Raw genomic sequence first — 17324 nt, 5'->3', positions numbered from 1 at the left:
TGAAGGTTATAAAGCTTTCCTCCAATGTAAACGATTTTTAATGTTTCAATTACATATTGCTTTTTCTAGTATGTTGCCTTATTGATAAAACAAGTGTGAATTATTTTGACATGACTATCAAGAAGATGCACCACTTTTTTTTTAAATGGATATCTAACTAATTTTTTTTAAATATAGAGAAACTAGTTAATATTTGTGTGCTTTAAGCTTTTTGGAAGGTTATGAAGCTTTCTTCTAATATAAAAATATTTTTAAAGGTTCAATTACACATTTCTTTTTCTAGTATGTTGTGCTAATGGTGAAACAAGTGTGAATTGTTTTGACATGACTATCTAGAAGATGCACAACTTTTTTCAAAAAAATGGATATCTAGCTAATCTTTTTAAAATATAAACATACTAGTTAATATATCAGCATCTATTAAAATAATTTTATTTAAAAAAAAAAGAAGAGAGTGAATTTTATTTAATTGTTTATTTAGGTATGTTGTCTTCGAAGACAATTTAATGGACTTCTAAGATCCTATCTGTTTAACGAAATTGCAAAGTTATGCCCTGCCTCTTTGATTAAATCAACAGTTATGACTCTGCAGCTACCAGCTACCAGCTACCATCTATTTATAGCAAGATAGCAATGAAAATAGCATGTTAATTAGCAAGTGTCAAAAAGTTCGTAGCAAAGCTGGAGTTATGTTTGTAGGAGGATTCTTTTGGAATTTATAGCAAACTTATCGTTATATTTAGACAGTGTAACGTCTAAGACAGAAATTGATTCATACCAGCTATAAAGATGAATTTGAACCTATGCCACTCCAAAGAGGCTTCATTCATTCATTTTTTGCAGACATAGAAAGCTTCTATTCTTGACGAGATCACAAAGTATGTGAAAGATTTAGTCCATAACTTTTTCTTAAAGCATATTTAATAATCGTTTGTTTGTTCATCAGGGAGGAGGAAAAGCTCATTGGTAGAAGATTAGTGTTCCTAGGATTCTTGTTCACAGGTAATTCTAAACGCCTACAATGAGTGTTCCTTAAAAAAATTAATATCATCTCAAATATAATCATTGTCTACTTGAATGTTGTCTTTAAATTGGCTGTGAAATTTAATCGTTCTTTTTTTTATGACTACAAAACTTATCATTTTTATGATATTTTGTAACTGTTATTTTAGAGATCTACAATAGATTTGATAGCCATTACAATTCCTTTCTTCTGAATCAAATTCATGTATTTTTTTTAATAGCAAATATGTTTTTTGATGGTTAGTATCAGATATGAATAGGGTTTAATTTTGAAAATTTGAGGTCCTTTGACAAGAACCATTACTTCTTCAGGAGTGAGTATCATAACATAGCAGATTACAACAAAAAGAGTTAAAAATGGATACAGAAAAAAATCCAGAAGAAAATGATCTGCGGGAAATTAGAGACGAAAGCAAAGAAAATAAAGATGAAAAAGACGAAAAGGAACCTTCCATACGTGAATATCGTCAACGGTTACATCTAATGGAAGCCAAAATAGATAAGTCTAATGCAAAAAACAAGTTATTGAATAAAAGAATCTCCAAACTAGAGGAGGAGCTCGAGATGGCCGTAGAACGAGCAAACTCCAGCGAACAAAAACATAAGAAAACAAGAAACAAGCTTCACAAGGCTAAAGAACGAGAAAGTTCTATGAAACAAAATCTCGAGCAAAGAAGAAACAGAATGAAGGAGATGATTGAGATGTGCACAAGATTGAATGCTACACTGAATGAAGAATGTAATCAAATACGCAGTGAACGGGAAGCACTTACAGGAAGCACTTCAAGACCACCTAAAAAGAAATAAGAAATCATGTGTCACAAACACTGGGAGGAGGAGATTCGAAAGGTAAATTACTCATCCTAATAATTATCTAAGCAAAACAATTATTTATGATATGAACTTAATTTCTATTAGTTATTGTTCATGTTGTGATTTAAATCGACGTTTGAAAGAAGTTGATTTGTGTTAATTGTTGAGGTTTTCATCGTAAGTTTTTAAAACTCACTTTTCAAAGCAGAATATAGTATAGAATCTATTTTAGGATGACTACAAGATTTATCATTTTTATTATCTTTTTTATTTTAAATACTTTGTTCTTTTATTTTCATCTTCTTAAATTATGTTTTAATAATATATTTAGAGTGAGTTTTTTTATTGTTCATATTTTCTTGTATATCTATCACATTTTTAATTTATGAACTAAAATTGCTAAAAGCAGAGCTTGAAGAAGTTTTGAGCAGAGAAGAAATATATTGGAGACAGAAATTGAGGGAGATCTGGCTTTCAGTTGGTGATAGAAATACAATTTTACAGAACAAGAGGATATTGCTTCAAAGGCAGTTAGGTTTTTTAAGTCACTATTATCTTCGGAGCATGGAGATCTTCATAATAACATTTCTTCTAATATCCCTGCTTTGGTATCTTAAGAATGTTGTTTTTGCAATGAACACTGATAAGGCTCCAGGACTGGATGGTTTTACTCTATTTTTTCAGAAATGCTGGGATTTGGTGGGAAATGATGTTTTATTGGCCCTTGAGGAAGCTAGAAGGAATAGGTTTGTTTTGAAAGAGCTCAATACTACAATGATTGTAATTATTCCTAAAAAAGAGGTTACCAAGACATTTGTTGATTTTCACCCTATTGCTTTATGTAACACTTTGTACAAGATTTTTACCAAGGCTATTTCTTTAAGGCTAGCTACAATTCTGCCTAGGATCATTTCTTTAGAACAAGGTGGTTTTGCTCCAGGAAGGGAGATGGCAGAGGGAGCTATAGTGGCGCATGAGTTTTTGCATTCTATTTCTACTTAGAGAATCCCGACCATGATCCTCAAATTAGATATGATGAAGGAATATGATAGAGTAGAATGGGGGGCTTTGTGTGTTGTTTTACTTAAATTAGGCTTTTCTAAGGCATAGGTCAAATGGATTCGTGCTTGTATTTCTTCTGCAAGGTTCTCGGTTCTAATTAATGGCTCCCCTTGTGGTTTTTTCTCCTCTTCTAGGGGTTTGAGGCAGGGGGATCCCTTGTCTCTGTTCTTGTTCATTCTTCTAGCTGAAACATTCAGTTGGGCTATAAGAGCCGCTAAGATGAGAGGGCTTTGGAAGGGAATTAGGATTCAGAATGTTCCACAAAGCATTTCCATTGCTTGTTTGTAGATGATACCTTGTTATTTGGTCAGGCTTCTTTGGGTGAGGCAAGAGTGATAAAGGAGATAATGCAGAATTATGTATCCTTTTCTAGTCAGAGAGTAAATGTTGGTAAGTCAAAGATTTTTTTCCTTCATGCTTCACAATTGGTTCAGGATAGATTGAAGATTTTTTTGGGATTTGCATCTAGAAATCTTCCTTGTTCTTATCTTGGTATACCTTTCTTCATTAAGCAGGATAAAGTTGAGTTTTGGGATAAGATTATTTCAGTTATCTCTAGAAGGATCCTATCCTGGAATCATAGATGGTTATCTTTGGTTGGTAAGATTGTTCTTATTAAGTCTGTCCTAAATGTTGTTCCTATTTATCTCATGTCTGTTTTGCAGTCTCCAAAAGTGGCCATTGTTAGTTTGCATGATACTCTTAGGTCCTACCTTTGGAGTAATAATAAAGATGGTAAGAAGAAACTCCCTCTAGTAGCATGGGATAAAGTTTATTTGCTTAAAACCTTTGGGGGCACAAGTATTAGGAGTTTGGAAAACGGTCTCTCATACATATAATCTTGGGTATCTTCGCTCGTGCGTTCTCCTTGTTTGGTCATTCACTAATGATTACAGTGATGTGTTAGTTTGCTTTATTTCTGGGTTTTCAGTGAGAATTGTGGTTTCGTGGCATGCTTGTTTCCACATTGTATTGGGCAATTTCACGTTGCCAGCCTATTGCTTGATCTTCTATCATCAAATTTTGGGGATGTGCCTTGCACACTTGTGGAGGTTTCTATGGTTTTTTATAATGCTCCTTTGTGTGAATGGTATAAATGGAAGTTCTGTGGTTGGTTTTTATTGTCTCTCTCTTTTTTGTCACTACGTATTATATGTCAAGATGTTCTGTGTCATCCGAGAGCTTTTGGTTCGGGTTGGGGGATGTCCTTCAGATCCTGGAATCTATAGATCAATTGGTATCTGAGTTGTCTCCTCCTTTTGTTGCTTTTTTCTTGGATTGTTCTGTGGTCTTCTCTGTGGATTGGATTTATTTTGGCTGCACGAGGACTTCAGCATCCTCTCTTTCTCCTCATTTGGGTTCTGTTATGCTTGATCACAATGTTTATTTTGACAGGGTCTCTGATTATAGTTTCCTTTCTGCTATGTGGTATCATTCTAACCAATGGTTTGGAGAATTGTGTTTCATAGACAGGGATGGTTCAGACTGGTGGTTTTTTGGCAGCAATGGCTATGCATCCTCCTGAGATCATACTTTAATCTTCCTCCTATATGCTTCCACTGGCGGCTTCCTTTATATCTAATGCGGCTTATGTAATTGGGGTGGATTTTTTGATGTAGTATGCCAATGGGTATTTTGTATTGGGTAGAATAGGTTTGTGTTACTTAAGCAATACTGAAGGGTTTTCTTGTTCTTTCCCTTCAGTACTTTTTGAACTAGACACTGTAAAAAAACTTTTAAAAGTTAATATAATTCAGTGGTTCTATCCACTTTTATTTTTAAAAAAAAAAAAAAAATGTTAAATAGAAATTTATAATTTAATATCTCTCAGTATATTTTATAGAAATTTTTTATAAAATAGATATGCTAATCCAGATTTGTGAATATTCTAATGTAGAAGATTAGGATAACGAGAATTAAAATGGATATAGAAAACTCTCCAGACCCACTTGAAATGCGGGAAGAGGAATTGAACGAAGAAAATGAAGATGAAAAATACTACTTAAGTCTAAAAGAAGAAAATCGAAGGGTACAATTAGCTTTCGATTCTCTCAACAGTTCCATTTGATGGAAGTTGAATTAGATAAGGTTGATGCAGACAAAAATTTATTGAAGAAAAGGAACAAAAAAACTAGTGATGGAGCTCGAGAAGGCCGAGAAAATTTCTTCAAACAAAAATTTGAGGAAACAAGAAACAATCTCCAGATGGATAAAAAACAAGGAACAAAGAGGAAATATGATGAACCCAATGTGTACAACATTGGATCCTACACCAAAGGAAGAATGTTATCAAATATGCAAAGAACAAGCAACACTCCACAACTCTAACTAATAAATTATGTATCCCCAAACGAATGTTGGGGAGGAGGAGATTTGAAAGGTAGATTACTTATCTATCTGACCAAAAGAATTATTTGAGATAAGAACTTAATATCTATTAATTGTTGTTCATGTTTTGATCATTTAAATTCACATTTTTAAGAACTTAATTTTGTTAATTGTTGATGTTTTGATTATAAGTCTGTGAAGCTCACTTTTGTAACCTTAAGCATTGAAACCCATCTCCACAGTAGAAATGTTTCAATGCACTAACATCGTCCTTCTTGTTGTACAGGTTGGCAGATATCTCATTGCATTTATTTTTAATTTTGGAAACCCTAAGCTTTACTCAAATATCAAATCTTTCAATTATGGAAACCTGAAGCTTTACTCGTGGTGTTATAAGTGGGTCATCAGGACTTTGGACGATACAATTTTGACCTACCTAGGAAAAAAGTCGCAATATTTTACCTATTATAATAACTGACATACACATGCTATATTTGGAATTCTAAATTTTGACGCTATTGATGAGCACCATCCAGGTCTGGAATTTGACGGTCATCCCTATCTCTCATATGAATTTTTTATGACGGTTTAGTCATTTCAATGTCTTTCATTTGACGTTTAAGAAAAATATTAACTGTCAAAAAATATTAAAGTATAAGATTGATAAATAATAAGAAAATAATGATAAATTAGTAATATATGCAAAAATCTTAAATTTACTAAATAAGTTTCTAAATTAATACACTAATATTTATTATATATTAACATTAAATGATAATCAATTAATAATTACTAATTTAGTAATAATAAACATTTAAATTTTAAAATTATATATATTATGACAAGTTTCTATAACAATTTTATTAAATTTATTTAAAAAATTAAATTCTATGACAAGTTTCTAAATTCATATGAAAAAATAGAACTATTCTAAAAAATCATATTAAAATATTATAAAATTAGAAACAACTACATCCTTCCACATTCTAAATCTATCCATTTCAAAATATTCTAACCTACTATATTTTTTTACGGTTTATTTATAATTTGAAGTGTCATCTATACGATTTTAGAAAAAAATAGCATGTCAATGCATACATTCTACTAATTTTTTAACCTGTCAAATACGGTTCAAAAGTGAAAAAACGATCAAATTCCAGGCCTGGCAGATCATTCGATTTTTTGATATGTAGTTTGCTTTAATTTTCAGCTTTGGAAAATGCAAATTATTGGAACTTTTGCTACCATATTTAGTAAATAAGTTCTTCTTCCAATATATGCCAAGGTTTGAACAGAGTAGGCAATGACAATATTGATTTGGGCTCTATTTTTTTAAGTATCAAAAGCATTCCAATGCATATTTGTGGGATGAAGAAAATTGCAGTGCCAAAAAGACAATTGTCATGGAGCTTGATTTTCTTGAACTAGTTACAACGAATTTGAGCAACAGTGCAGGTACATGACAAAGGTTGCTTGAAACATTTAGTTTTAAAGTTTGAAATTGGTGAAAATGAATCATTTAGTTTCACACTTTTCCATTCTGTATCTAAATGGCTACAGTTGTTAGTGTTGATTAGCAGTATAACTTTCATCACAATTGATCTTAGCTCAAGGCTTCATTTTGCTCCATTTGCTGGCCTTTCGCTGTTGTACAAATGAAAGGGTGCATTGGATGTTTCACTCAGTCATTGATAGCTCACTGATTGCACCGATTACTTTTTTAATTGTAGATGCCTCTTCTAAACAATAGGGCTTTTATTAATTTCTCCTTAAGGATTCCAAAAAGTCTTGTAATTTTTAGCTCTTTTTACCATAGCAGCCAGTATGAATTATGTTCCTCTCTTCAGCTTAGGGTATTGCTTCACCTTGCTTTGGTTTCGCGGGATTAAACCTCTCTGACATTCTTCCTTTCTCTAAGTTCTATGTACATAATTTTGCCTTTCTTGTTGACTTTGAACCTATTGCTCACAAAATTTGGTTTTGCCAATAATTTTTGCTAGGGTATTTGTCTCTATCACTCGTCTGATTGTATATGGGTCAGTTAAGTCATGATCCAGATCAGATTCAGTCTTTTGTCCTTATTGTATGCTGGGGTGTACTTGAGGAGGTTTGCACTCTCCCATATGAATGTGAAAGATTATAATAATTTAATAACACTCACAAAATATAAAACATCAATTGAAAAGAAGACTAAATATTACTGAAATGAAAAACTTAATTAATAATTACAATAACTATGATTACATTTATAGACTCCTCAAGTCTATCAAAAAATAAAAGTAACTAAAAAACTAATAGCAATTTTGTCAATGCATAGACAACAGTTTCTAGAGACAATAACCACTATTTAGACAACAATTTCTAAAGACAAAAAAACTACCAAAAACTAGACTAATGCGCATCTTAGCAGTTTCCAAACTGCTATTTTATTAACAAAGTAGAAAATATATTCTTAGTAATTTCCATCAACCTTTGATCTCCATGGCATCATTCTAATCTTGAGTTTGATCTCCACCATCAAACTTGTCTTCAATCTCCCTCTGAATGATCAATGGAGGTGAGTCCCAACTGATGTCTAAAAGAAGTAAAACTAAACGTAGGAAGAACTTTGGTGAAGATTTCAGCTACTTGCTCACATGAAGGACAAAATTGTAACTCCATTTGTCCATTTTGAACCAAGTCACGAATGTAATGATGTCGGATCTCTATGTGCTTCATTCTAGCATGAAACACAAGATTTTTTGTCATGGAAATAGTGCTATTGTTATCACAGTAGATGTTGGTTGGATGTCATTGAACCAAATGTAAATCTTCCAATATCCGCCTAATCCAAACTACTTGAGAACTTGCTGAGGTGGCTGCAATGTATTCTGCTTCCGTTGAAGAAACAACCACATTTGTTTGTTTCTTACTACTCGTTCTGCTTCTGTCAAAGAAACAACCACATTTGTTCGTTTCTTACTACTCCGAGAGACAACTCCAGAACCAAGTGAAAAAACATACCCAGATGTAGATTTTCTATCATCCACTGAACCAGCCCAATCAGAATCTGTGTAACCAACTAACTCAAACTTTTCAATGGGATAATAATGAATTCCAAAATTTTGTGTACCTTTCACATACCCCATGATTCTTTTAGTAGCTTGCCCATGAGACTCATGTGAGTCTTGCATGAATCGAGAGATGAGGCTTACAACATACCATAATATTGGCTCTACTAGTTGTGAGATATATGAGGCTGCCAATAATAATAACACAGATCGTTAACACACATGAATCTTTATTCATTCAGATTGAATACACAAAAATTCTCTTGATCACATTATCAAGGATCAACTGATCGAAAGATCAAAGACAAATAAAGCATTACAATTGCCTCAATAAATAAAGGTTTTGGATTCATCAAAAGATGGTTCAAAATAGAAATAGCCATATACATACCCAAATAAAACTCCAATTAGAAAATTATATTTTTAGAATTTCTATATGAACTTTGCAAAACTGCAGCTCTTCTTGCAACGCGGAAGAAATTACTATTCCAATGGAATGGCAAGTAAAATCTGGCTGGCTTATATGAAAAAAATCGAATCACAGGCCAAAACTTGTAGAATCCGTGGTTCAAACTTCTGAAGTTCTGATATTTCCAAGTGCCTTCCACATCGTTGGGACTGCAATAATGTATAGATTGAAAGGAAAAGTTTACTCTCTCTCTTTTTGCACATCTTTTCTGAGGTGAGATTTCCGTGTGCCACTATCCTTGATCTATTTTACTTGGGTGGGTGCGTATGGATTGAAATTCTGAAAAAAGTAATTATATTATTTAGGAGTTTCTATAAGATTTATGTGTATAGAGAGCTTTTCAAAACTCATAGGAGTATTATAGAAGCATGGTCTTATAGATTTATATTCATGAGAAATTTTAAAACTTTCAAAGTTCAAAAAAAATCTTAAATAAAATATTGATTCTATGATTTCTTTTAACAATTAATATTAATTTTATTTTTAAATGTTAAAAAAATGTAGGTGTATAACATATGACAAAAAAAACTCCATATAATTAAGGAGCAAATTTTTAACTCTTCTATAAATATATTTTCTATAAATTGAGAACTAAAAAGGGCTCCTATTTTAACAAGAAATATTCAAATTTTTCTTCTATTAAATATATTTTAATCTCATGAGACCTCTTGTTCCATAAAAATAAATCTTGGAGTCCCCTCCATTGGACAAAAAATGAACAAATGTACTAATACAAATATTTTCTCATAATTTCAAGAAAGAAATATCCAACCAAGTATTTAGAATCTGCCATACAAAGGAATAAATAAGCACACCATGAAGAAAAGTCTTCTAAAAGCATCACACTCAATGTATTATTTTCCAATGAAATGATTACAATACACTTACAAAGTCTAAGTGAAGACTTCAAAAACATCAAACTTCTCCAATGCATTTTTCATGTGTCTAAGCATAATGGATAACCATGCAACCACACATCCAATGTCATGTTTCACATATGTTCTTACAAGAGAGCTCAATACAATTGACAACTAACCTCAAAGATTATGATAGGCAAGCTCAAAAATTAATTGTGTGTTTGCTTTTATAAAAATAAGCTTGCACAAAATCATGAAGTAGTATCACATAAACCATGTGCCTAATACCACAATCTTAGGAATGGTGTTCCCCTTATTTATTTTTTTGATACTAAGTTTTCCCCTTTGGTACTAAGTTTTCTTAGTATTAAATATTTTCCAATGTATGGCCTACACATATAATATCTAACTAATGTTACAACAAAATTTTACAAGTGGACCAAAATAAAATAAATAATAAATATTTAATGTTGCTAAACACACCTCCAAAAGAGTCAACACAAAAATTATTTATTTTATATTATTCAAATATTATTATATTCTTGTGAAAGGTGTACAACATCATTTTCTCTAACATTCTCTCACTTTCATGCTATACCTTGCGTAAGGAATCAAAAAAATATCAAGCATCAAGTCAACAATCTCTAGAAACATATCCCATAAAAAACATCTTTTTGATCCATGTGCTACATCAAGATACCTATAATAATAACCAAGGTTACCACCATCTTAAACAATAACTATCACAAAATTCATCATGATCATACACAAAAAGATAGGGTATAATTAAAGTGATGACATACTAATTGTCACATAGAAGCATTAGTCCTCCTACAAATTGATATTTAAACAAAAACATGAAACTTGGAATGCTAGCACATATGACTAAGTAGCTCCCACGGAACAAACTCAAATGATTGGAAATAAAAGTTACAATAAATGTACATCAAGGAGCTCCAACTACATATGTAATGTCAAATTTAAAAATAGATTATCATACCACGTATACCAAAAAATACTCATAAAATGGTGTGTGGCTAGTAATTATAACAATGTGATAATAAAGAACAACCACATTTTTTAATGTTCCTTTTTCAATTACTTTATATTTCTTGACTTGAAGGTCATTTCATAACTTCGTTGAACTTATCATGTTAGAGCCCAACCTCTTAGACCTCAATTATTAAAGGAAAAGTAATATAAGTGATAAAAGGAACAATTTTAATTTGAATTGGAAGTAAAATGAAGAGAATTTAGCAAAGGTAGATGAAACCTAACAATTGTGTAGGTTGCTAAGGTGTTGCACTGCTAAGATTTTGCAAGTGTAACATCCCAATGGCTATCAAAGTAGCATTTTTTTGTTGGATGCTAGCATGTCATTTAGACATCTACATGGTGTGCATTCATCAAAGAGAAAATTGGACCTATTGATTGAGAATTCAAGAATATGTGGTGTTAAGAGATGCTTTGGTTTAAAATTTTAGGATAACGAGCATAAATACATTAATTATTATTAAAGAGAAAGCATATGTGATGTGAAATTGTGTAAGATATAATTTATGATATTATAGTGTCATATGGCATGTGGTAACACATTTTAACTTCAAAAAATCAACCATATTATTACAAAAGTAAACCTACCACTATTGAAGTTTACTTCTAGCATGAAATGATTCACTCTAGTCCAAATAGTACCTTAAGGAAGACCAAGTGCATGTAATATTAAATTTTTGGGGTCCATTAGTGATGCCAACATGGCAACATATGACACTAGCACAAAATACCACGCAGAAGTAAATTTTCACTAGCACACTTGTAGGCCAATAATAATGCATCATGCATAAAGTAAATGACATCTCTATGTAATGAGTCAATAAGTGGTCATTAATATAAAGGTATATGTTGAATATTTCCAAGGATAATTAAATGTTGCATGCAAAAGTAAGAGTGGGTCTAATAGTTTACAAACACTCCACAAAGTTGAGTTACACACAAATAACTTAGCTTCTATTGGCTATGATGAGTATCAAGTAATTGGAGCAAAGAAATGTGGAACTTGATGAGAACTTAACAATTATTTCACATAAACAACTGAACTATAAAAATAATAAGTATATAATAAAGTGGAATATCTTGTACAAAAGTTTATGACAAATATTATAAATTTAAATGAGAAACCTGGACCTCCAAGAGTAAAGTGAATTGAGATCAAAGATGTAAATACAATTTAATAACTTAAGTGGGGCTAGATAGTCCTTGGGAGGAGTGAAAGGAAACATGGTTGATAAAAAAAATTCATGAAGGGGTTAGAATTAATTCATTAGTATTCTAAGGTTAGCAAGAAAATGTTAATATTTACAAACAACATTCAAAATTCTAATTATATGATGGGAAATGCATAATGTTGGTAAAATAGGATAAACTACTACAAATGTAAGCTCTTCAAAGAGTACACAAATCTTAAATTTGTCAATGCAGCATTAGATTAACACCTATGAGATTATGTGAAAGTATATATATAAAAATACAAATTAACAAACTATTATAATATGACACATATAGCATTAAATGTACATGGATAAACTTTTGTGGGTAAAAAAATTAACTATCAAATAGGCTCAAGTATTTAGTAATATTCTGAAATAATAATACATAAACAACATGACGATTTGGAGGATTTGTTGGGGGAGACACATGATGTTGTTGTATATAAATTTAGAATCCTTAAGTGGTTATTTTTGGAAATGAACCAAATTAACATCAATATTGACTCTTTGAAGAGTATAATTGTAGCATTTGAAAAAGGTGATAGAAATGCAAGAACACGGGCCTATGAGAAGAAGATGTTGGTGATTTTGGAGAATATTGTCAAGGATGCTAGTCTCATGAAGAATGATTATGAAGGCCTCATTGGAGTGCTTGAGGTAAAAATGAAAATAATTGATAATAATATTTCTAACATTATCAACATGAGCTACAAGATAATATACAACAATGCTAAAGGCACTAAAATGCTGGTGGACAAATGGTAGAAATCTCAAAGTCTCCTCATAAGATTTTTATTGACCTTGATAATTTGGATAAGGGAAAGTAGGTTTTGGATGGTAAGGGTCCTTGTGTCCAAACTAGAGGTAATCAATAAATCCAAAGAGCTGGCAAATATTGAGTTGCAGGATTTTCAAAACCTATTTCAGAACCTAGATCAACTTGAAGTTGAAGTCATTGAGGGTCTGGAAGATATTTGATAGATATTTATTTGGTCTCTATTTTTATTTCTTGTTTGATTTTGTTTTAGTTATTTTCCTTAAGTTTTTTCTAATGGATTACTATAGATAGGCTTTGTTTATCTAGTTGATAGTGTTTTATTTGTAGGGTTTCAAGGTCCCTTCAAAACTTGTTTTTCCCTTTATAAAAAATAACACACTTCTTTGTTCAATTTGATAGAACCTATGTATCTATAATGAATCAAACAACTACTATCTCATTCTCCATTTCATAGAATAATGGGGTACACAATCTTCAAATGGTTTTCCAAAATTATGCTTTCATTTAAAAACCCATGTAGCACATGGAGATAATATTCCAATAATAATAAATATTGATAATGGATATCTTTGAATAATTTAAATAACATGGGAACAACTTCAAAAAATGGTCTCCTTCCTCCACTAACAAGCATACCTAACAATTAAGTGCAAATATATTTCACCTTCTCTCCTAGTGTATAGGATAGGAAAAGTGGTATAAATGATTTTATTTCAACTTTTGATAATCACCATCATGGTCCACCACCTTCATGATTTCTATTAAAAATTATATTGAATAAATTTAAAGAATGATGAAATAATATTATCTATCATACACCTAAAAGGGTGTCCATGTTCCTTCTTCAAGATGTATAGAAATATAAAATATATTATACATCACAATTACATTAAAATATCACATTGTCCCACTTTATATTATCCACACAATAAAATATATAAAAAAGAATAAAGTAAATCAAGTATATGAACCAATGATCATGTTTTTGATTAGGGTAAATAGGTTTTGAGGGTAAACAAGTTTTGAGGGTAAACAGGTTTTGAGGGTAAACAAGTTTTGAGGGTAAACAGGTTTTGAGGGGAGCAATGATCATGTTATAGCTAAACCAAGAAAAGATATATCTGCTCACTAGTTCATTAAAAAAGCCTATAATATTCTTCAAGTATATCTATGACTTTGGTTGGAGATTTGGGGCAGTTACCTCCAATCTATTATAGATTAGTATATGATAGCAATAAAAGGGTAAATTTTTTGAGTGGATCAATGATGAAGATTAACACATTAATCAAAGCTTGAGATTACATTGGTTAGGTAGTTGTGAGTTGCAGGGTGCAAAGAGAAGGAAGTCAATAATTATTTTACATATTTTTTAATGTAACGAATTAATTAATAGTTAATTAGGTTCTATTAGAGAGTTTAAAATGGAATTTAATTAATACATTTATTAAATAATGTGAAAAGGGAATATGGGAAATAAATAAATATGAAATTTATTAATTCAAGACTTTAGAAAAATGAGTAACTAATTAAATAATTTGTTGTAATTTTTTTAATTAATTGGAAATGTGTATGGATAGGTGACATTGGGATGCAAGTATTTCTTAGGTGTTTATAGTTTTTCCCACTTTGAGAAGGTATTGTAGCTAGTTAAAACATTGTCATTTCAAATAAAAATATAATATGACTTATTGGAAGATATAGGAATATAGGAATGGTACCCTAGTCATTGGAAAGATTGGAGTGATAAAAATAAAGGAGGTAGGATCACTTATCAATATGATAACCATGTTTAGAGAACATATGTGGCTCTCAAAATGGATGAAAGATGTGGAGGATACATATAAAAAAAGGAAAGGATAGATGAAAGAGGATAAGAAGTTGGAGATGGTGATGAAAAGGAAATGGTAGATAGATTTGGGGAGATGGTCATGCTTGTCAGTCTGAATAACTAATATTTAATTTAGCACTTGAAATTATGCAACAAGAACCAAGGTATAAGGACCTAGGTGATCATATGCCGAGTGGATCAGGGACTAACCCAAAAGAAAGATTGCAAGAAATAAATTCTATGCGGAATTGTCAGTATGGATGTATGCTACAACGAAGATGCTAGATGTGTTATCCTCGATTTGAGATTTGGCAAAAACATGTGATAAACCCTACAAATTTTGCCCAATTTATAGCTCATGTGCTCTAAGCACATTAATCAAGATAAAATTCTATTTTCCTTGTTCATGACTTGGCCCTTGAGATCATCTCAATTTGAGTCTCAACCTCTCCATCTACAAAAATTGATAAATTGTCATTTTGGAAGTTACTTTTTTTTTCTTTGTGTAGGATCGGGGTTAAGTCCCAAAAATAGATGCATTTAGGTGTTATAAACTTGAAATGCATATATTCATGCATTTCAGGTTTGTAACACTAAAATGCACGTATTTATAGTTGGCATATTTTTCATTAGAAGTTAAGTGTTTGGATTTAAATCAGTTTCTTTTTTCTTTTTATTTCATTTATGAGGAATCACTTGCACATTAGGAATATAAGGTTTGGACTTAAATAGGATACTTGCATCCAAGAGTAATTTTGTGAAATGTTGTAGCTACACTAGCCCTAGTAGACTTGTATGTAAAGTGTGTAAGCATGGACAAGGCATGTGAACTATTCGAGAAAACATCTCCAGGAAATGCCTTCTCATGAAATGCATTGATTATAGGATATTTACAAAATGGATTTGTTGAAGAGGCTTTATAAATTTGAATAAAATATAATTGGTAGGTGTAAATGTTAGAAGTATGGTTGCCATTGCACCAAAAGCCCAATATAGCCACTAAACTTATAGAATCCATAGGAGGTGGTTAAGCCATGTCACAAATCCAAGCACTGCATTGCACAACACAAGGAGACCAAGGGCACATACCTCGCAACAATTCCCCCCCAGCACAAGCGAGGGGTTTGAACCTGTGACCTAGTCTTTGATACCCCTTGTTAGAAGTACGGTTGTCGTTGCACCAAAAGGTCAACCAATTAATGTCTGATACAACCATTAGACTTATAGAATCCATAGGAGGCAGTTAAGCCACGTCAAAAACTTGAGCGCTGCAGTGCACAACACAAGGAGACCAAGGGCGTACACCTTGCAACAATAAGTGCAGACTCTAAAATATTTTCCAACATCCTCACAGATTATGTTGAATGAGAGCTTTGGAATAGGGTATGGACATCCATCAAAGCATAAAAGATAGAGTAATATTGTTAGATATTGTAGTTGCAAACACTTAGGTAGACATATACAAAATGTGCAAGCATAGATAAGGCATGTGAATTGTTTGACAATATGCTTCAAAAAATCTAATGTGATATAATGCCATGGTTACAGGATATGAATTTGTAGACAAAGATTTATAAACTAAAAATTTGGTCTTCTGGAATGCCATGGTTGCAGGATATTAACAAAATGGATTTGTTTGTTGAAAATAATCCCAACTATCCCACCTAATCTATCATGTCTATATCTTCCATATGATCATCCATAACTACATTTAATCCTCAATATTAAATTAAAGCATTCAAGGTTGATCTTCATTGGATTCGAATGGAGTTTTCTATAACTCCTCAACCTGTTCTCTGGGTAAACCTACAAAGTTGGGTCCCAATACCGTGGAAGTCCACGGGTTGGGAAATGAGCCCGCTAGAAACAGGTGCCCGATTTTTACAAATCGGGCACCCGTTTAGCTTCGGGTGCTCAAGCCATCAAAAAATGGGCGTCTGTTTAGCAACGGGTGCCCGAAGCTAAATGGACGCCCGTTTTTGAAATGTATTTATTTATTTTTTTAACCATTTTCCATCATTTTTACTGTTTGGAAAATGGGCAGGCATTTCTGAGGAGCACGGGGACCTGTTTTTTCCACCTCAGCTAACACCCTAGACCATTTTTACCTCCTTCTAGGTATTTAGTTTTATTTTTTATATTCTATTTTATTTACTTTTATTGTTTTTCATAAAAAAATGTTAATGTATTGTTATTTTTTAATTTTTATGTTTTAAAGTTTGAAAATTGTCTTTTATTTCATGTTTAAAATAGTTTTTAGTTTTCAAATATTGCAAAAAACATGAATAGTAAAAACCGTAGGAAAAAACAAAAAAACATGAATAGTATTTAAACCGTAAGAAAAAAACAAAAAACAAAAACGTAAACGAACAATAAACATTAGACGCAAACAATAGACAATAAACCTTGAACAAAATAGTGAACAATAAACATTAGACGCAAAAAATAGACAATAAAACCTGAACAGAAAAATGAACAATAAACATTAGATGCAAAAAATAGACAATAAACCTTGAACAGAAAAATAAACAATAAACATTAGACGCAAAAAACAGACAATAAACCCTGAACAGAAAAATGAACACTAAACCCTAAATAGAAAAAAATGAACAAGTCCCAGGAGAAATTTGACTATCTTGGTTGATTAACCCTAAACCCTAAACCCTAAATTATAATATTTAATTAAAACCCTAAACATTGGATTAAGATTCAATAACTTGGCAATATACCATGATTCCTAGCTCAAGAAAACATTTAGAGTAACATGTATGTTATCAACCACCTTAAGCATTCGTAATGGCAGCTATATTTAGTGTCATAAATTTTAACGTTTTCATGTCCTAAGCAAT

The 17324-nt window shown here is 31.6% G+C and overlaps 1 protein-coding gene across 1 annotated transcript; it reads left to right on the top strand.

Annotated features, from left to right (window-relative positions):
- Positions 1 to 1380: 1380 nt before the first annotated feature.
- LOC131876100 (uncharacterized) lies at positions 1381 to 1830 on the top strand. Its single transcript, XM_059220887.1, has one exon. The coding sequence runs from the start codon at positions 1381 to 1383 to the stop codon at positions 1828 to 1830; it is 450 nt and encodes a 149-aa protein (XP_059076870.1).
- The last annotated feature ends 15494 nt before the right edge of the window (positions 1831 to 17324 follow it).

The sequence above is a fragment of the Cryptomeria japonica genome, chromosome 5, assembly GCF_030272615.1.
Source record: "Cryptomeria japonica chromosome 5, Sugi_1.0, whole genome shotgun sequence".
NCBI classification, from domain to species: domain Eukaryota; kingdom Viridiplantae; phylum Streptophyta; class Pinopsida; order Cupressales; family Cupressaceae; genus Cryptomeria; species Cryptomeria japonica.
This window is presented reverse-complemented; position numbering and strand designations above follow the sequence as displayed.